The 22,487-nt window shown below is 35.8% G+C and overlaps 1 protein-coding gene across 1 annotated transcript in view; it reads left to right on the top strand.

The window, feature by feature from the left end:
- Nucleotides 1-22,487, top strand: part of LOC142340371 (uncharacterized) — a 76,793-nt gene that overhangs the window by 23,717 nt on the left and 30,589 nt on the right. Inside the window, exon 8 of the mRNA XM_075390947.1 lies at nt 6,078-6,314. Within this exon, the coding sequence (XP_075247062.1) occupies nt 6,078-6,314 (237 nt within the window). The remainder of the gene's footprint in view (nt 1-6,077; nt 6,315-22,487) is intronic.

The following is a 22,487-nucleotide window of genomic DNA, read 5'->3' on the forward strand; positions in this document are numbered from 1 at the left end:
TGGAATACAATAATGCCACGCTAGACGGCCGGTGAAAATTGGAGGACTACGAGAAAAGACAATAATAAAAATCAAATAACAAACATTAATTCCGACCAACACTAAATGTTTATAGTAAAAAAAAATCATAACAAAATCAAACTTGCTTCAGATAAAAACTTAACGAAACAAATTAACCTAGCTTCTTTAGAAAAGTTGTGGGACCTTTCCGCGATGCGACTGCATAACAGGTCGACAACAAGAGCAAAAAGGTGCCAAGTTCAAATAAATGTATCTATTTTTGAAAACAATTAATTTCGAAGTAACTTATATCATTTGATAATAACTGAAGTCACTAAAATGTTCATTTGTATCTCCATAGTAAGCAATTCAGACCTTTCATTATCCAATGTACGTCATACGACTATAAAAACAAAGACAAATATTGGAAATATTAAAAAAATTCAATTGAACTTTGGGCGAAATAGCAGCGAAGCCGTTTAAACCAAAAACTTGTCACTAAGAGCATTAATATTGTGCAATATTTCAAAACCAATGGGACCAACCGTAATTACTATAATTTAGGAAGAAAACAAAAATCAATTAAAATTTAAAAATATATAAAAATCTCAAACATTTTATGAAATCTCGTAGTAACAGCAGTAACAAAGCCGAGAAACAAATGGTTGAAACTAAAACATTTACAGAGATTGGATTATAGCTCATTAGAAACAGGTGTAAGGCACATTAATTACAAGCTGTTATCCACAAAAATTATGACTTCTTTCTCATGTGAACTTTAACGGTTCTTCCTTACAAAAGGACTACGTAAAAATGACAACGCAAAAAAACAAACATTGAACAGTTTTGAAATCACGATAAAATTTATGAAACTAAATGGTCGGAGCCTGATTAAGAAAACCAACAGAGAAAATAATGTTTGAATCAACAGAAATAGTTCAGTCTAAGATATTGGGTTACATGGTGACAAAAACGAACGCAAAAGGGAGATAGTTGAAAAAACCTTTCTAAAAAAAGTAATTTGAAAGTCATTAAAAACAAATAAGTATAAACTGAAACTTTAAAAAGGTTCAGTTATATCTCCTGGCGCAGCGATTGAGCCATAGCGTTATCAGATATTTTTCGTTAACAAAAAACTGCCATAAATTTTGCGACAGAACTGCGTCTCAGACCAAAGCTTAAACTAATAAACAAAGACAATTAACATAATCTGTCGACATCAAACGATTTTTTTTCAATGCTTTGTTTTCTCCCAAACCAGCTTTTTCTCTAATTGGACCTTTCAATAATGTGATAGTTCGACAACGAAACAAAATGAACTTGACATTCAAGGAACTAAGAAAAAAATGCGCAATTATGCAAAAAAAAAATGGGAACCGGTAGTAGCAAAACTAAGAAGCGTTTAGTTAAAACCATTACAGACATTAACCTATACCTCACAGAGAGTGGATTTGCGCCTGTTTTTACTGAGACTACGCCAGAAGTTGGAGATATTATATAAAAATGGCAAAAATCACAATTTCACCGATATAACCTTAAAACCATTGTAATCAAAATCATAAAAGACATTAGATAACAACTGAATGCATTGTCTAGGTACACTTATTCCTCTTAAAAATGCCAATTGGATCTTTCTTTGCGGACACCAAGGTCATTGGACTACAAAAAGGCATAACAAATGAAATCAAAACATAATAAGTCCATAAGGTTTTACAAACACATTTGGTCAGGGCCATAAAAAACATGAGCGCAATTCTGAAACCAAAAAATGTGGCTACTAGGCTTCACTTTTTTTAATTAGTGTCTGTCAAAAATTGAGATCTGATTTGAAATCCTTATCAGTAATTTACATAAAAAACTATGAATGAGGAAACGTTTTGAAAAAAGGCCGCGCGCTCGTAAAATCTAACAAAAAATTACTGATATGAACCATGGTCAGATCAAAATCAACCCGGATAGTGCTGAACGTCTCAGAATGCACTCAGTAGTTCAAATAGTTGCGGAGTATATCAGTTTATAAGAAAAACTCTCAGTTTATTAAAAACAAAAGTAAATGCATTTTGTATAATTATCGAGTTTATATTTGCAAAAAAATGGCCAATTTACGATTCCAGAAGACTGTTGTAGCCAGCGAGAGTGCAACTAGCTCTCTTCTTGTGTCTACGAAAAATACGACCGCAGTTTTAATGTGTCTGCTTCAAGGAAACTTAAAGAAAGTGAGCTGAGAAAGCATTTTTGGTACCATTTTTGTTCAAAAGAAGTCTGAATATTGAAAAATTTGGCATGAACTCTAGTAGAAGAAATTTGCATCGAAGAATTCAGCAACCCTACTCTAACGTTACAGATAAAATCAATAACATTATCGTTGAAAATGTTAAAATATTTAATCAAAACTGACGAAAATTTGGTCAAAAATATGGAAAATGAGAATGAAAAGATCGGAATATCGTCTACTCTTCACAATAGTTTAAGCCTCGAAAACTACTTGTAAGAAGCGAAAAAAATCTCTTTAATTCCATTTTCTACGCCGAACGGGCTTCATAGTGATAGCACTCAAAACTCTCTACGATGATTATATCGATCGGCCAAAAATGACTGAACAAAGAAAACCCATTTGTGTATATAGTTCGGTCCTATAAGGGTCGGAACAAAAAGGTATAAGTGGTATCATTAGAAAACCCCCGAGAGTGAAAAAAACAAGCCAAATTGCAGTTTGCTGCGCAAAGCACAGCAATAGTTCCTCCAGCCTTTTCCACCAAAACAGTTGCCACAGACTCAAGATGGGCAAAAATTTTAAATAAATTAAGCACTCACGTGAGTTTTTGTCAAACGTTCAAACTCACATGCTCGAACGCACACACGAAAACACACAAATATGCAGAAAAACATAGCTCGCAGATTTCTTTTCATTATAATGAAACTTTTCTAAAAGCAACTTCAAATAAACTAGAGCAAAGTATCTTCAAATTACCTTAACTCCTCAAATTTTGGTCAGCAAATTTTGGTCAGCAAAGTGGGAGTGAAAGAAGTTGTTAGTCATCTAAAAATTGTGCGTGCAAATTATCAGATAAATTATTTCAAAAACAGTGAAAATTTACCACGCGCAGCACAGTCAGAAAAGCATAAAATAATGGTAGAACAAAAATTGTGGGCTTGATCTCACTGATGTAACAAAATAGGAAATATCTAAACGGAGCAGGACTATTCCAGAAAAACAAACCAGTTTAATGAATGAAAAATGGTCAGGTTTTGAACTCAAAAACCATCATATCAACCTGCATACACGAAATTCAGAATATAAATCCAAAATTCCTTTATTCTTCAGAGAATTAGTGGATAATCAAAGCTATAATTTCAAGTCACATGAATTTCTACAAGACCCGTCATAAACGAAAATATATTAAAACCAACGAGGAACAATTCAATAAAGACGAAGCAAAGAAATGAAAATTTAGACAGACATGACTAAGTAAATAATGTTTTGATATCAAATTCATGCAAATCCTTGATCACTTGAAAAACTCTTAGGAAAAACAGCATGAACTTTTAGAAGCCACAGGAGATTTTTCAACAATGGCATGAAGGAACAGAATGATGCAAAACACAACAAATACAGCAATGCTTAAAAGTCTGTAAACGTGTTTTTGTTTTAAAGTGGTACCAATAAGGCAGACCCTATGTGGGCTCCTTTTACAGCCTTAAGGTATAAAAAAATAAGGCTACTTATTTCTGCGCGCGAATTAGGCTTACGTATATCTCTTAGACTAACCGACTCTATGAAATATAGAAGATAAACTTCAATTATAACGGTGATTATAAAGAGTAACACCGGAGTCAGAATATACACATCGTGTAACTACTCTAATAGACTGACTACAGTTAGCGGAATTGGCTCTATATAAAAGAGAATAGTGTATTCTCAGTCTCTGATTGGCTGGAGGTGTAGATCCAGTATTTCTACTGCTACACCAAATTCATTAAAAACATTGGCTACCATCTGCAGAAATCACAAGACTATTTTTGTCCAAGACACTTGCCATTGATTTGTTTAAACAATGGGGCAGTAAATAGAACACTGATGAAAGTAAAAAAACAACAAGAACTGATTTTAAAACATAGTAAAACAAATGGTGTCAATGAAAAATGTAGTTAGTTGCCAACAAAGAGTCTGAAATAATACAATAATTAATTTTAAGGACAAGCCACCCACATACGCACAGATACAATTAATTCCCATCCCTCACCTCCCACTTACCCAACACACACAAATGTACGTAAACACACACACACACACACACACACACACACACACACACACACACACACTCTCTCTCTCTCTCTCACACACACAGACACACACACACAAACACACACACACACAGACACACACACAGACATACACACACACTGACACACACAGACACAGACACACATACACACACAGACACACACACACACACACACACACAGAGAGAGAGAGAGAGAGAGAGAGAGAGAGAGAGAGACAGACACAGACACACATACACACAGACACACACAGAGACACACACAGACACACACACACACACACACACACTCTCTCTCTCTCTCTCACACACACAGACACACACACACAAACACACACACACACAGACACACACACAGACATACACACACACTGACACACACAGACACAGACACACATACACACACAGACACACACACACACACACACACAGAGAGAGAGAGAGAGAGAGAGAGAGACAGACACAGACACACATACACACAGACACACACAGAGACACACACAGACACACACACAAACACAAACACACAGATACACACACACGCAATCATCCACTCTTACACCACGCACAAGCACGCAACCCACACTCAAGCACTTGTAAATCATGAAAGTATAACGGTATCTGCTCAGATCTTACACGATAAAAATTCATTTATCAGAACTTACACGATAAAAATTCTGTTTTAGAGGAATTTTTATCGTGTAAGATCTGATAAGACATCTTATAAGATAAACATTCCTCTTATCAGAACTTTTATCGTGTAAGATCTGATAAGACGGAATTTTTATCGTGTAAGATCTGATAAAACGGAATTTTTATCGTGTAAGATCTGATATGACAAGTTTTAATGATTTCAGTATAACCGTATAACGTAGTCAAGATCCTATGAAAGTAAAAAATAATCGGTCAGCTAACCAATTATGATACAAAAAATGCTTGTTGATTCTGTTTTGGCGGCAGTTTTATTGTGTGTCTTAACTGGGTACTATGGATAAACTTAGCAGTCCAATATGGTTTTGGTCTTTGAAGAAAATTTTTCAGCCTAGTTTGATAATCACCGCTTTGGAGAAAGCCCCTGCCACTCAAATAATCTTTTTTACAATATCTTATAAGTCTTACAAAACAGTATGAGATATTTCTCTTTGTTGCTCTGACACTTAAGTGTTGCATGCTGTATCTTTTTGGCTAGTGCTTGAGAGCAACTCTGAATTGTCTTCAACATGAAGAACATGCCATACTTCAAGAATTTTTGGCGTATAAGATTGTTTATCGTGTAAGATCTTATAAGAGGAATTTTTATCGTGAAATATCTTATAAGAGGAAATTTTATTGTGTAAGATCTTATAAGAGGAATTTTTATCGTGTAAGATCTTATAAGAGGAATTTTTTATCGTGTAAGATCTGATAAACGTCTTATCAGATCTGATAAGAAGATGCATCCCTTTACAGGCTATTAGCAAGATGGTTTGTCAGAAATTCGTCAGATCTTACACGATAAAAATTCCAGAATCACTGGGGTCCTCTAAAAGCAAAAGATATTGATCGGCCATATACGTCTTAACAAAAAAAAAACAAAGTTCTTTAGGCGCATAGAACTGCCTCCTAAATTTGGGATTGGAATAATAAATGGAAAAGTTGAATAAAGAAACCACATTACGAATGACAGTTCAATTACAAAGCACATTGACAGAGGCACGTTGATAAGAGACAGTCTCCTCCCCACTTTCAGCAGGTTAAAAAGCAAAACAAAACAAATAAAAAACTAAACAAATTTTGTTCTCCCCACTTTAGTTGAGGACTCCACAACAGCAGAAACAGCTGAAGTGACCTATGATACAAGTTCATCAGATTTGGACAAATTCATCCTATCAACTACAGCACCATCAAACAGTTTATCAGAAACTAGCGTTTCTCTTATATCAGAGGGAATTCCACAGTCCGCTCTGACTGGGAAACAAGTGCCTAACTACAACGATCATGTCTTACGATCCACAAAAACTAACAAGGAGACAAAGTTCACATCATTTTGTAAGTAGACAAAGTTCACATTTATTGATATTGTCTGAAATTTTTTACTGTAGTTTTGAAAATACCAATCGCAAGGTCGAGTAATTCTGTGTCAAACACTAGTCGAAAAAAGTTTATATTGCCCCGCAGGTCAGCTGGTCGAAGACCTATCTGACGTAGTCAGCAACTTCCTTGATTTGATGTAAGTCTATTTATACATTACGAAATTATGGTATTTGTTTAAAAATATCGTCAAATTTAAATCATATTTTGAGAAATTTGTAAATTTATTAAAAGTGTAGAACTTACTGAAAAAACGCATATTTTTCAGTTATTATATCTCCCCTGTGCCTGTAAGCCCATATACAAATTACTAATTCTAATTTATTGGATATTTCAGGTGGATTGTAATTGAGGACTTGTACTGCTATCTTTCTGCAACTTTTGTCTTCCTATTTTTCTTTCGACTAATTGTTCACGCACCAAAAACAGATCGTGCGAGTTTGTTCCGTGACTTGTGCCGCTCTGCAGCTAATTTTGTATCATCTTACTCCATTCTTCATAGATTTTTATGTCCAGAGGTTAATGAGTTTTGAGTATAGCACGCTTTCTTCGCTGCAGTTAACAAAACTGACTTCAACACTCATTGTTTTGAAATATAATTTCAGACTAAAAACTCGAAATTGAATACAGGTTCTCCAAGCGTTATATCTACTTGTCTATATATCTTGAAAGACGATTTCGTTTGAAGTTTGATTTGAAAATAAGGATAAATCAACATTCAGTATCGAAGTTTGGTTTAAGTCTTTTATTAGAGGGCTTCAACTGTATATTGGACGACTATTGTTCTGCAATCTGCCTGCTATGTTTAATAGTATTATTGATAATATAATCATCATTGCCTAAAATTTGGGCTCGAAAAATTCGAACTGTAAGATGCGTAAATTGACCTAATTATTTTTTGTCTTTCGCACGAAATATAGGGATCACTTAAATCTCTATAAAAAATACTGCTCTAATATAGTCTGCTCTCCTGCAAAAATTTACGAAAAAATTTAGCAGAAAATTTGTTGATTGGAGTCATTGTATGTGACATGGTAAAAAAATTTGTGATTGGTTTGCCCGAGAACTTTTTTTCTGGCCCTGCTATAAGCACAATTTTATTTGTTGAGGCCCAAATCAGGAACATTGTTCAACCTCAAGACCGTATCTGCGACACTTTTTTGGTCGAACCAAAATCAAAGACGGGCTTTTAAGCTCGAGTCCGAATTCAAAGTCAACCAATAAAATCGACCTTTTTTGTAACAAATACCTGTGCAACACGGTGTTTCTATTTTTAATACTTTTCGGGGACTGCCGTCTGAAAAATTGACCAGGGATGTAGTAAAGCGGTTGTACTTTTTGGAATAATCCAGTCTTAATTACACTCAGTTGAAAGTCTAAAAAGAGTATCAATAAGAGTGTAAATTCATTGTAACTCTTTAACTTTCCATAGATGAATTAAACTTATTGTTCCGACCCCTCTTGAGGGGGGCATATATACTCAAATGGGTTTTTTTGTTCAGACAATTTTCGCCGATCGATATATTCATCGTAGAGAGTTGAGACTGGTATCATTAGAAAGCTCGTCCAACATAGAGTATAGAAGTAAAAAGATTTCTTTTGGTTTCGTTTTTTACAGGGAGTTATCGAGGTTTAAATTTCGTAGAGTGAATTCCTTTGTTTTTATTCACATTTTCCGGAATTTTTGCCTAAATTTTTGCCAATTTTGCAAAGATTTGTTAAAATTCTTAATACTAGTGTTGTTGATTTTATTTTTAAAGACAAAAAGTATTGTTGATTGTTTTGATTTAATTTTTTGTCAAAAATTTGGGCTAAATATTTCAAAATTCAGACTTTTTCATCAAAAACAGCACGAAATAAGCTTCTTTAGTCCACTTTGATTAATTTTGCCGGAAGTACATCCTCCAAACAACACTAATAAAATTTTTGTAGACTCAAAAGGGGGCTATTCTTACTTCAACCTCTGTTGAGAGTGCTCTGTAATTAAAACTTTGCCGTTTTTCCTTAACTTTACTCCTTGATTATCAAAAACCAACAAATTAACTAACAAATTAGTTTTTAACTAACAAATTATCTATATCTATAACATTCAAAAAATTAAGTGTTCCAAAAGGTCGATAAGCATTAGCAGGGCTAGTGTTGGACCAATCTTGTACTGTTACAATCGAAAAAGAATTCGGATTGAAATCAGTCGGTCTTTTTTTTAAAAAATGATATTTTTTATATTAATTAAAGAACAGAATATATCAAATCAAAGCTCAGGAGTGATAGGTCTGATTGGCTCCCTAAGCAGCTCAAAGCTAATGTATTTAGTTTGCTACTTGAAAACTTTTTTAAAAATAATTGATTTTTAAGTAAATAATGGCTTAATTAACTTTTCCCCTATTTTTTTTCTTAGTTTGGTCTACTTGTAGCTTAGTGTCAGCAAAGAAAGAAGGTTTCTTCTTTCTACTCATTTAAAATTTAATCTCTATTGCGGTTTTCAGCCTTAAGTTATTCTTTTCTGGCTTTGATACCATTAGATTTCAGATTTTTTTTAGATATTTACCAGTTTTTCACGTTTTCTAGTTTTGTCACTTTATCCTATTATTGACAGTTCCATATCACATTAAGGGCGTTCACAAGAGAGCATAATTGAACTTATTAATATCTTGAAAGATATAGATTATCGTTCTAACGGCTTCGACACCCTTTCTCGAAGAATTTAATTGAATTTTTCACATTTGTCTTTTACGGTTTTTTTACTTTGTCTTTTTAGTCGTATTAAATTTCCAGCATAATGGAAGATCTCATTGCCTTTTCACGGACGAATAGATGTGCCGATATTCTCATATTATTAGATAGCTCAAGGCTTTCATGGCTTTGAAAACATTTGTTTTCCAAAATGAAAAAAAAAAATTTCAACTTCGCAAGTTTCATTTTATTGTCTTTATGTTACCTAGTCACGTTAAATACAGGTCGAATATGACATTATTGGGGTCAAAGGAAGTAGTCAAAGGGGATTGGTGTCACAAAATCTAATATAATTACAGAATTCACTATGAAATTACTGCGTTCGACAACGGTGTTTCACAAAAAAAGTAGATTAAATTGATTTTTTCTTATTTGACGTTTATTTGTAGAAGCAAGATATATTCTGGATAATTGCAGTTTTGAAGGGCTTGCTTAGGATGAATAAACGAAGAACTTATTTTTTTATTTCATTTTGTAACTTATGGTTTTCATGATTTTAGAAGTAATTTTGTTTCGGAAAAAAGAATCAAACGTATTACTTATTTTTGCCCTCTCTTCTTTTTTTGTCTACTTGTTTTCTAGTCTCATTAATGAACGGCTGAAAAACCAAATACTACATTATCGGTGTCCATTATGGCTTTCCTGATTTTGAAAACATTTGGTTTCCTAAACGAAAAAATCTGTTCAACTTCGCAATTTTCTTTTTATTGTCTTTGTGTTACCTAGTCTCGTTATTTAAAGGTCGAACAAGACATTATTAGGGTCAGGGGAAGGTCTCAAAAGGGATTGATGTCACAAAATCTCAGATAATTAAAGAATTCGTTATGACCTTACTCGCTTCGACACCGGTTTTTCACAAAAAGGTAAAGTATATTGATTTGTCGTATTTGACGTTTTTTGTAGACGCAAGACATATTCTGGATAATTGCAGCTCTCAAGGGCTTCCTTAGGACGAATAAACAAACCTAATCATTTATTTCATTTTGTAATTAATGGCTTACTTGATTTTGGAAGTAATTTTGTTTCGAAAAAAAAAGTATTACTTACTTTTTCCCTTTCTTCTTTTTTTTGTCTACTTGTTTTCTGGTCTCATTAATGAACGGATGAAATGCCACATACTACATTATCGGTGTTTGAAGTGGGCGCTATTGAACAAATTTTGAGGGCCAAAATATGGCTTTACGGCTTCGACAGCCTTTTCTGGCAAGTTTTAATTGAATTTTTCTTTGTTGTCTTTTTTTTTGTTCTCTTTAGCCGCACAAAAATTTAATAAGGACAGGTCTTAATCCTCTTCTATAGAAGCACTGGTAATCGTAATTTTTTGGGATATTTTACTTGATTTCTATAATGGTCTTCATTGTTTTGAAGTTAATTGTTGGACTGGTTCCATATCTTTTCTGGTGATTTAGAAGTTATTTTGTTTAGTTTCAGTTTTATCGGACGGTATGTTGACTTTGTTATTAAGATCTGTTTATAAAATGGAAATAAGGTTTTTGATGTTATTAATGTTTGTTATTGTTGTTTGACTTTGCTGTTCGCTTTAACTCGCTTTCTTTATATTGGCATATCATTGGCTCATCAATCTAGTGCATCATTTTTTTTTACTCCACTGAGTTATTTGCTTTGGGGTCTATCTTTTTGTTCATACACTATTTTCTTGAAAAATATTTGGGTTTTCTTTTGGTTTTCTTTGGGTTTTTTGGATTTTTTGGGATTCCCAAAAATAATTTTTGTGTTTTTCTATCTGTTCCTCATTTGGTAGGCAATTATGCCAAATTTGTGGATGTGCGGGGTCGAAAACTTGTATGCGATTGCACACTACCGAGCCTCCTTGTTTCAGATATAAACTTATTTCAGATCTCATTCTTTTCACCAACAATTTAGTCTGAGAAATATTGCTGAATCCATATAATTTCTGGAATATCAGTGTTCTCTGCGAATCCAAGACACACTCAGGTAGCAAACTGTTAGTGCATGAGACAAAGAAAGTTTTTTCCTGACTGCTTAGCGAAATACAAAACTGTATTTTCGTTTTGCTATAGTCTCCGTTGGTGCTAACAACTTTTCAACCCAATGCACTTGCATATGAAAATATTTAAAGATGAATTTAAGAGTATTTTCGAGTCAGAAGTCCACTTGAAATTTAGTTTTACTGCTATGGCGTGCAACAGAAGACTTTATAGGGGCAAACCAAGATGGTTAGAACCTTGTTTTGGTACAATTGATTTTACTTTTCCCATTAGTTTTATTGTAAATTTTATTTTCAAAGTTTGTTATTATTATTATTATTATTATTATTATTATTATTATTATTATTATTATTATTATTATTATTATTATTATTATTATTATTATTATTATTATTATTATTATTAACATTATCGCTATTATTATTATTTTTAATATTATTGTTATTGTGGTGGATGAGTCCACAAATAGTAACCAAGCTTATCAAGTATTATCATAAAGACTGTAAAACTATATACATATATTTATTCCATGTAATCTCCACTTGGAGAACAATCATCCTTTGTTTCGTATTATTACCCTGTTGCCACTTAACACCTCACCAATAGGAGATGATTTGTACATCTTGAGTGACAGCTTTGTTCGTAGCTAAACACAGTACCAACTGGTACTGAATCGTTGGCCGTTAGGTGTGAAAACACACAATTGCTGCTCTGCCTTTTCGCGATTGAAAAGAGTTGATAAGAAATTCAAGATTCATTCTTGCTCTTTTGATTACTGAGCGTTCTCTTCACAACATGGCGCAGTCAGCTATGGCTAGTTCTCCACTAAGAGTACTTTTTTCTGGGATAAAAGTCACCAGCCGGAACTAGATTGGGAAAAATGGCTAGGAACTGTAAAGCTCGCAATAATGGTTAAGGAAAATATCCAGGTGGACAAATTGCTCCAACCAAAACCAGAAAATGAAGAACTAGACTACCCCACAGAGCCACATTACGAGCCCGCACTACCAGATGAAACAACAGCCGAAGGAAGGCAAAGAGAACAACGAAATGTCAAAAGACGCACCGACTGGCAAAACACTTGCTAAGAAATAGAGGACAAAGGAACCCGGGTAGACAACATATCGTGGGACGAAGCTGACAATAAAACAAAAAGCCACATATATCTTTCATTAGGAGCACAAGCAACAAAAATCTTAGATTCTGCACTAGCACGTGAAAGAGGACAAGAGAGTCAACAAAAAATGATAAACACAACCACAAACCCAAACACATCAAACCCATGGTTCGAAAAAATACAATATATAAAACGACAAAACGGAGTACTTATTCTCCCACCACCCCAATTAGGACAAATACAAGATTACCGACGTTGCGGCAATAAATTCCTCCCGGCACACCTAAATATATGTCCAGCAAAGAACGAGGCATGCAGAATATGCAAAAAGATCGGCCATTTCGCCAAACTTTGCAAATCCGAAATACCACCACGACCACAATAAAATATGCAACAAAGACGCCAACAAAATTACTCAGGTCAACAAAGTTACTCCGGCCAACAACAACAAAACAGAAATAAGCAAATGGTTATAAGAAAAACACCACAGAGGATGAGAAATATAAATGAAGAGGAATGCAAGGACACACATGACACAGCAGAAGAGACAATAGATCCTGAATCAACTTGCTAAATACGGGAAATGATGGAAGACAGGCAAAACACCGCAAATTTTATACAATCAGTACAGTTCACAGATGAAAAGTCACCGACATCAACAAAACAAGAAGAGGAGAATTCTGGATACAAACAAAAACAAACAAAAAACAAACGTACTGGCAAGCAGACACGGGAAGCCCAAGAAGCTTCATGAACATCCAAACAACTGAAAAACTATTGGTCAATGGCAACACAAAAATCCACGAACCAGAGAAATCAATAGGAGAACTTAGATGTTTCAACAACAACAACAAGATCAATATACTTGGCCCAAGCCAAGTGGACATCACTTCAGGAACATCAACAGCAAAAAACTGCACGATACTATTGGTAGACACCAATACAATAAATATCATGGGAAGAGACATCACGGACAAATTTGGCCTACGCCTAACAATGGCACCACAACAAAAACAGGGTGAGAAAAAATTATTCAATATATCAAACACACACCAGAAAATATCCAAATGGATTTTCCAAAAATACCCACACCTATGTACGAGACTAGGCAGATCAAGAAACCATGTAGCAAAATCTACATTCAAACGACGCAATACACAAAAACAAATACCAAATGCAAAGCATAGACCACCTAATGGACTAAATAGCATTGAAATTCTCAGAACTTAAAACAACATAGGGGACACTATACTTAAGTAAAATAGACCTCAAATATGCCAACAGCCAACTACCACTACACCCTGATACACAAAAACATTGCAATTTCAACATATTAGGAGGAAACGCCACTGGAACACATAGATTTCTGAAAGGCTTCTACGGTCTAACGACCTCCCAGCAACATTCCAGAAAAAGATGGATACAACACTAGACGGAATAAATTCCAACAACGCAATCCCAGACGACATAATAATCATCTCAAAAGGAACACTAGAAAAATACGAAAAAGAAATAGAAGAGACCGTAGAAAGATTAGACAACGAAAATCTAGCCATCAGCTTACATAAATGCAAATTCGGTCTAACAGAAATCACATGGTTAGGATACAAGATTAACTCTGAAGGCATCAGACCAACAAAACAGAAAACAGACGCAATTATCCAATTGCAGAATCTCAAAACACTAAAACAATTGAGATCCTTTATGGGCAGCATACACCACTTGGTCAGATTTATACCAAATTTAGCATCACTATCTGCAACTTTAACGACCACTACTAACAAAATCAACACAAATACAATATATAAAACGACAAAACAGAGTACCTATTCTCCCACCACCCCAATCAAGACAAATACAAGATTGCCGACGTTGAGGCAATAAATTCCTCCCGGCACACCTAAATTTATGTCCAGCAAAGAACGAGGCATGCAGAATATGCAAAAAGATCGGCCATTTCGCCAAACTTTGCAAATCCGAAATACCCCCACGACCACAATAAAATATGCAACAAAGACGCCAACAAAATTACTCCCGTCAACAAAGTTACTCCGGCCAACAACAACAAAACAGAAATAAGCAAATGGTTATAAGAAAAACACCACAGAGGATGAGAAATATAAATGAAGAGGAATCCAAGGACACACATGACACAGCAGAAGAGACAATAGATCCTGAATCAACTTGCTAAATATGGGAAATGATGGAAGACAGGCAAAAGACCGCAAATTTTATACAATCAGTACAGTTCACAGATGAAAAGTCACCGACATCAACAAAACAAGATGAGGAGAATTCTGGATACAAACAAAACAAACAAAAAACAAACGTGCTGGCTAGCAGACACGGAAGCCCAAGAAGCTTCATGAACATCCAAACAGCTCAAAATCTATTGGTCAAAGGCAACACAAAAATCCACGAACCAGAGAAATCAATAGGAGAACTCAGATGTTTCAACAACAACAAGATCAATATACTTGGCCCAATCCAAGTGGACATAACTTCAGGAACATCAACAGCAAAAAACTGCACGATACTATTGGTAGACACCAATACAATAAATATCATGGGAAGAGACATCACGGACAAATTTGGCCTACGCCTAATAATGGCACCACAACAAAAACAAGGTGAGAAAAAATTAATCAATATATCAAACACACACCAGAAATTATCCAAATGGATATTCCAAAAATACCCAAACCTATGTACGAGACTAGGCAGATCAAGAAACCATGTAGCAAAATCTACATTCAAACGACGCAATACACAAAAACAAATACCAAATGCAAAGCATAGACCACCTAATGGACTAAATAGCATTGAAATTCTCAGAACTTAAAACAACATAGGGGACACTATACTTAAGTAAAATAGACCTCAAATATGCCAACAGCCAACTACCACTACATCCTGATACACAAAAACATTGCAATTTCAACATATTAGGAGGAAACGCCATTGGAACACACAGATTTCTGAAAGGCTTCTACGGTCTGGCGACCTCCCAGCAACATTCCAGAAAATGATGGATACAACACTAGACGGAATAAATTCCAACAACGCATTCCCAGACGACATAATGATCATCTCAAAAGGAACACTAGAAAAATACGTAAAAGAAATAGAAGAGACCCTAGAAAGATTAGACAACGAAAATCTAGCCATCAGTTTACATAAATGCAAATTCGGTCTAACAGAAATCACCTGGTTAGGATACAAGATTAACTCTGAAGGCATCAGACCACCAAAATGGAAAACAGAAGCAATTATCCAATGGCAGAATCCCAAGACACTAAAACAATTGAGATCCTTTATGGGCAGCATACACCACTTGGTCAGGTTTATACCAAATTTAGCATCACTATCTGCAACTTTTACGACCACTACTAACAAAATCAACACAAATACAATATATAAAACGACAAAACAGAGTACCTATTCTCCCACCACCCCAATCAAGACAAATACAAGATTGCCGACGTTGCGGCAATAAATTCCTCCCGGCACACCTAAATTTATGTCCAGCAAAGAACGAGGCATGCAGAATATGCAAAAAGATCGGCCATTTCGCCAAACTTTGCAAATCCGAAATACCCCCACGACCACAATAAAATATGCAACAAAGACGCCAACAAAATTACTCCGGTCAACAAAGTTACTCCGGCCAACAACAACAAAACAGAAATAAGCAAATGGTTATAAGAAAAACACCACAGAGGATGAGAAATATAAATGAAGAGGAATCCAAGGACACACATGACACAGCAGAAGAGACAATTGATCCTGAATCAACTTGCTAAATATGGAAAATGATGGAAGACAGGCAAAAGACCGCAAATTTTATACAATCAGTACAGTTCACAGATGAAAAGTCACCGACATCAACAAAACAAGATGAGGAGAATTCTGGATACAAACAAAACAAACAAAAAACAAACGTGCTGGCAAGCAGACACGGGAAGCCCAAGAAGCTTCATGAACGTCCAAACAGCTCAAAATCTATTGGTCAGAGGCAACACAAAAATCCACGAACCAGAGAAATCAATAGGAGAACTCAGATGTTTCAACAACAACAAGATCAATATACTTGGCCCAATCCAAGTGGACATAACTTCAGGAACATCAACAGCAAAAAACTGCACGATACTATTGGTAGACACCAATACAATAAATATCATGGGAAGAGACATCACGGACAAATTTGGCCTACGCCTAATAATGGCACCACAACAAAAACAAGGTGAGAAAAAATTAATCAATATATCAAACACACACCAGAAATTATCCAAATGGATATTCCAAAAATACCCAAACCTATGTACGAGACTAGGCAGATCAAGAAACCATGTAGCAAAATCTACATTCAAACGACGCAATACACAAAAACAAACACCAAATGCAAAGCATAGACCACCTAATGGACTAAATAGCATTGAAATTCTCAGAACTTAAAACAACATAGGGGACACTATACTTAAGTAAAATAGACCTCAAATATGCCAATAGCCAACTACCACTACACCCTGATACACACAAACATTGCAATTTCAACATATTAGGAGGAAACGCCATTGGAACACATAGATTTCTGAAAGGCTTCTACGGTCTAGCGACCTCCCAGCAACATTCCAGAAAATGATGGATACAAGACTAGACGGAATAAATTCCAACAACGCATTCCCAGACGACATAATGATCATCTCAAAAGGAACACTAGAAAAATACGTAAATGGAATGGAAGAGACCCTAGAAAGATTAGACAACGAAAATCTAGCCATCAGTTTACATAAATGCCAATTCGGTCTAACAGAAATCACCTGGTTAGGATACAAGATTAACTCTGAAGGCATCAGACCACCAAAATGGAAAACAGAAGCAATTATCCAATGGCAGAACCCCAAGACACTAAAACAATTGAGATCCTTTATGGGCAGCATACACCACTTGGTCAGATTTATACCAAATTTAGCATCACTATCTGCAACTTTTACGACCACTACTAACAAAATCAACACAAATACAATATATAAAACGACAAAACAGAGTACCTATTCTCCCACCACCCCAATCAAGACAAATACGAGATTGCCGACGTTGCGGCAATAAATTCCTCCCGGCACACCTAAATTTATGTCCAGCAAAGAACGAGGCATGCAGAATATGCAAAAAGATCGGCCATTTCGCCAAACTTTGCAAATCCGAAATACCCCAACGACCACAATAAAATATGCAACAAAGACGCCAACAAAATTACTCCGGTCAACAAAGTTACTCCGGCCAACAACAACAAAACAGAAATAAGCAAATGGTTATAAGAAAAACACCACAGAGGATGAGAAATATAAATGAAGAGGAATCCAAGGACACACATGAAACAGCAGAAGAGACAATAGATCCTGAATCAACTTGCTAAATATGGGAAATGATGGAAGACAGGCAAAACACCGCAAATTTTATACAATCAGTAAAGTTCACAGATGAAAAGTCACCGACATCAACAAAACAAGATGAGGAGAATTCTGGATACAAACAAAACAAACAAAAAACAAACGTGCTGGCTAGCAGACACGGGAAGCCCAAGAAGCTTCATGAACATCCAAACAGCTCAAAATCTATTGGTCAAAGGCAACACAAAAATCCACGAATCAGAGAAATCAATAGGAGAACTCAGATGTTTCAACAACAACAAGATCAATATACTTGGCCCAATCCAAGTGGACATAACTTCAGGAACATCAACAGCAAAAAACTGCACGATACTATTGGTAGACACCAATACAATAAATATCATGGGAAGAGACATCACGGACAAATTTGGCCTACGCCTAATAATGGCACCACAACAAAAACAAGGTGAGAAAAAATTAATCAATATATCAAACACACACCAGAAATTATCCAAATGGATATTCCAAAAATACCCAAACCTATGTACGAGACTAGGCAGATCAAGAAACCATGTAGCAAAATCTACATTCAAACGACGCAATACACAAAAACAAATACCAAATGCAAAGCATAGACCATCTAATGGACTAAATAGCATTGAAATTCTCAGAACTTAAAACAACATAGGGGACACTATACTTAAGTAAAATAGACCTCAAATATGCCAATAGCCAACTACCACTACACCGTGATACACAAAAACATTGCAATTTCAACATATTAGGAGGAAACGCCATTGGAACACATAGATTTCTGAAAGGCTTCTACGGTCTAGCGACCTCCCAGCAACATTCCAGAAAATGATGGATACAACACTAGACGGAATAAATTCCAACAACGCATTCCCAGACGACATAATGATCATCTCAAAAGGAACACTAGAAAAATACGTAAATGAAATAGAAGAGACCCTAGAAAGATTAGACAACGAAAATCTAGCCATCAGTTTACATAAATGCAAATTCGGTCTAACAGAAATCACCTGGTTAGGATACAAGATTAACTCTGAAGGCATCAGACCACCAAAATGGAAAACAGAAGCAATTATCCAATGGCAGAATCCCAAGACACTAAAACAATTGAGATCCTTTATGGGCAGCATACACCACTTGGTCAGATTTATACCAAATTTAGCATCACTATCTGCAACTTTTACGACCACTACTAAAAAAATCAACACAAAAACACCCAAAAAATTAGAATGGGAGGACAAACACACAATAGCGTTCAACAAAATAAAACAAGCGATCAAGACCATAGTCGAACAAAAACACTTCGACATAAACTGTCAAACACGAGTTAAATGCAACGCAAGCAAAGAAAACCTAGGCGCATGCCTAGAACAAAAACAAAAAAAACACATGGCAGCCAACAGCCTATGCAAGCAGATTTTTTTTAAAAAAAACGAACAGTGATACAGCATAAATGAATTAGAACTATTAGCCATTGTCTGGTCACTCGAACACTTTAAATATTACCTCTTCGGATCCCACTTCACCCTCCAAACTGAACACCAAGCACTACTCTCAGCCCTAAAAACAATAGAGGCAAAAAAACAAACCAGAGCAGATTAACCAGATGGGTAGATAGATTACTCCCACTCCATTTCAAAGTCGAACATATTGCCGGAAAAGATATGGGATTTGCGGACTATATAAGCCGCCACCCAAACTCACAACCAACTGGTGAAAACATAAACGAAAATCATGTGATAAGCACCAAAGAAGCCATACATTTCACTTTACACACAACACACAGAAAATTAACCAATCAAATCGCACGAAAGCAAATAACATTAGATAACGTCATAAATCATTCCAATCTGAGCGAAACAAAACACAGCAATTTTCGCCATTTGCACGCTACCAAACAGTTGCCTTCTCTTACATCGAACAATTTAAACAATACACAATTAAACCAAAATCATATCAACCCAAATTCAATTACTACAAATCATCTATATAAATCTCCAAATCCATCTATTACAAATCATTTATTTGAATCATTATCTAGCAGAACGAATCCCTTAGTTAACCCTTTATTTAGCAGAAAGATCCACATTACAACGAGAAATAACCCTGGTTTAAACACGTATACAGTTCCAATTAAAAAACGACAACGGGGACCAAACAAGAAGAAAACAGAAAGTATGACTATTCCCAACGAAACCAACACAATTGCTACACAAACTGATGAAACCTCCAACCTAGGACAAGGACGACTACCAATCTCAGAGAAAGAACATTACAACCCAATCCCTGAAATAAACTACGAAAACTCCCCCGATTATCTGAAACAACTTTACAGGGTATTTGGAGAAAAAATTCATTGCAGAAGCCACTAGGAGCGACCACAAAGCAGAAATTTATTCCAAATAGTCGAAGAAAAGAACTGGGACACACTCAAACACTTTCGGCAGATACTGGTACACCCACCCTCAAAAGAGACCTAAGCACCACATCAACTCGTTGCATCCTCTCTGACGGAAAACTATTCATATCCACGCAATTACGTGAAAAAGTCATGAATTCAATCCACCGCAACCACCCAGGACAATCAGGAATGATGCACCTTGCTAACCTTATATGGTTCCCAAGAATCCATCGAGAAATAGTCACACTAACACAGAACTGCCAGCCGCGCATCAAGATTGGTAAGAATTTAAATCCAATAATCCCAAAATCTAAAATAGCACAATTATCTCCACTCCAGGAACCGAACGAAGAAATCCAATTGGATTTCGCAGGCCCAATAACGGACGAACAACAAAAGGACTCATACTTACTAACTTTAGTTGATAGATTCTCGAGATACCCATATGCAAAAGTTTACCATATCTGCGACACGGAAAAAGCAATAGAATACCTAGAAAAATACTTAAAATTTCACGGCATACCTAGAAATATAAGATGCGACCAAGCCCAAGCATTCAAATCAAGGCAATTTGAAATTTTCTGTAACAACCATTTTATAAAACTAATACTATCTCCAGCTGGAGACCACAGAGCAAACGGCATGATAGAACGACTAATACAAACAAAAAAAAGACGCCTATCAGTATTAAACAATGACCCCAAATGGTCAAATAATACACTCGCAGATAAAATCGCAGAAATCATCCAGGAAATAAAAATAATGCCAAACCCAACAACAAAAATATCACCATTCACAGCACACTTCGGTAGAAAACATAACACACCTATATCAAAACATCACAACACGAACATCCACAAAAAACCTATAATACAAAGATATAACAAAATTCTATTAAGATAAGAAAAGAGGGCTGAAACAACAGATGCTCAACGCAGAGACCATTTGGAACCTCAAATCAGATTCAGATGCCGACTTTGATATTCAATTTCAACAGGCCACTGACAAAGAGGACTCATCGGACCAATCAACCCTGCAAAATTTACAGAAGAAAGCGATCCAACGTAAGAGTATTTCTCCAATCAAAATAATACCTGATAAATTAATGGTAACATTCGGTGATAAAACCACAACAATAACTAACACAAGAAAACAAGTAGCACAAAAAATACTCGCACGAAAAACACCTGAACCACGACAAACACTAAAACCACTATAGAACATTATGCCAGATGGTACAAAATCTAACTATTCACCAACAACATTAACAATAGACACAAACACCAGAAAAAACACGGTAATTAGAAGAAATTATTTGGCAATCGTAAACGAAACTAAACCAAGACTAATGCAGTTCGTAGCATGTAAGACAGTACGAGAGTATAATAGAAACCAAGAAAAAATAAAACATTTTCTGTTAACAGAAAAGAGGCAAGCCAAACAATCACAGCAGAAACACCAACTGGAGAGACCCGAATGCACGGACAACACTAATGAACTCATTTACCTAAACGAACCAGGACCCTCGCATCAACTAGACATCCCAGGAGCCAGCAAGAGAAAGCCACAACAACGCAAACGAAAACCACAACCAACTAAGAGACCACAAAAACCCCCAAGTGACTTCGAGAGAAAGTCAAAGAAAGCAGCAATTGCCCAAACAAAGCTCAACAAAGCCAAATAACACCAACGTCAACTATCACATTCCCCAAGGATCCAAATAGACACAACCAAACTTCGAGCAAATAAATCAATCGAGGTCATCAATTTGGTCTCCGACTCCTCTCAAGGTAGCCCAGTGACAATTTATACATCGAATAACCCGACCGCCTTTATGACGACACCCGCAAAGAAAAACACCAAGAATAAGGAGCACGTGAACCGGTAAACTGACAAAACCACTAACCGCATAATCCATTTGCCAACTAAACACCATCAGGAAAACGCACAACAACTCATCTCAACCACCCCAGCCGATAACACAAGTCCAAACACTGAACTCATATCCATAATACCAGCACACCAATCGTTCCCAGTAGAACCACAATATCACATAACAGCACTCACTACCCAAGAGAACCCAAAAGACAACATTAACAATAACAACCAATTGGTAATTAACAAACCATCAATCAACATCAACTCAGATAACACAACAAGCGACAACCAACTGGCAAAACAACCCACATAAGACATCAATGGAAAACGACCAGCAAGAAACTCAAATATCACAACGCGACATACCCGAAGAGCGACAAGATATCGACGAACTGACTGAAATAGTCCATATGGAAGAAGACAACTGTGACACCGCGAGGCATAGTTCAATTTCCTCAGGTAACGCGGAAGATATTGCAGCCCCTGATGAAGAGTAAAGAGGGGAGCCAAAGATTTGTAAAGAGGGGAGTGTGGTGGAGGAGTCCACAAATAGTAACCAAGCTCATCAATTATTATTATAAACACTGTTAAACTATATACATATATTTA

Source organism: Convolutriloba macropyga, chromosome 5 (genome assembly GCF_964194025.1).
Source record: "Convolutriloba macropyga chromosome 5, txConMacr16.3, whole genome shotgun sequence".
NCBI lineage: Eukaryota > Metazoa > Xenacoelomorpha > Acoela > Convolutidae > Convolutriloba > Convolutriloba macropyga.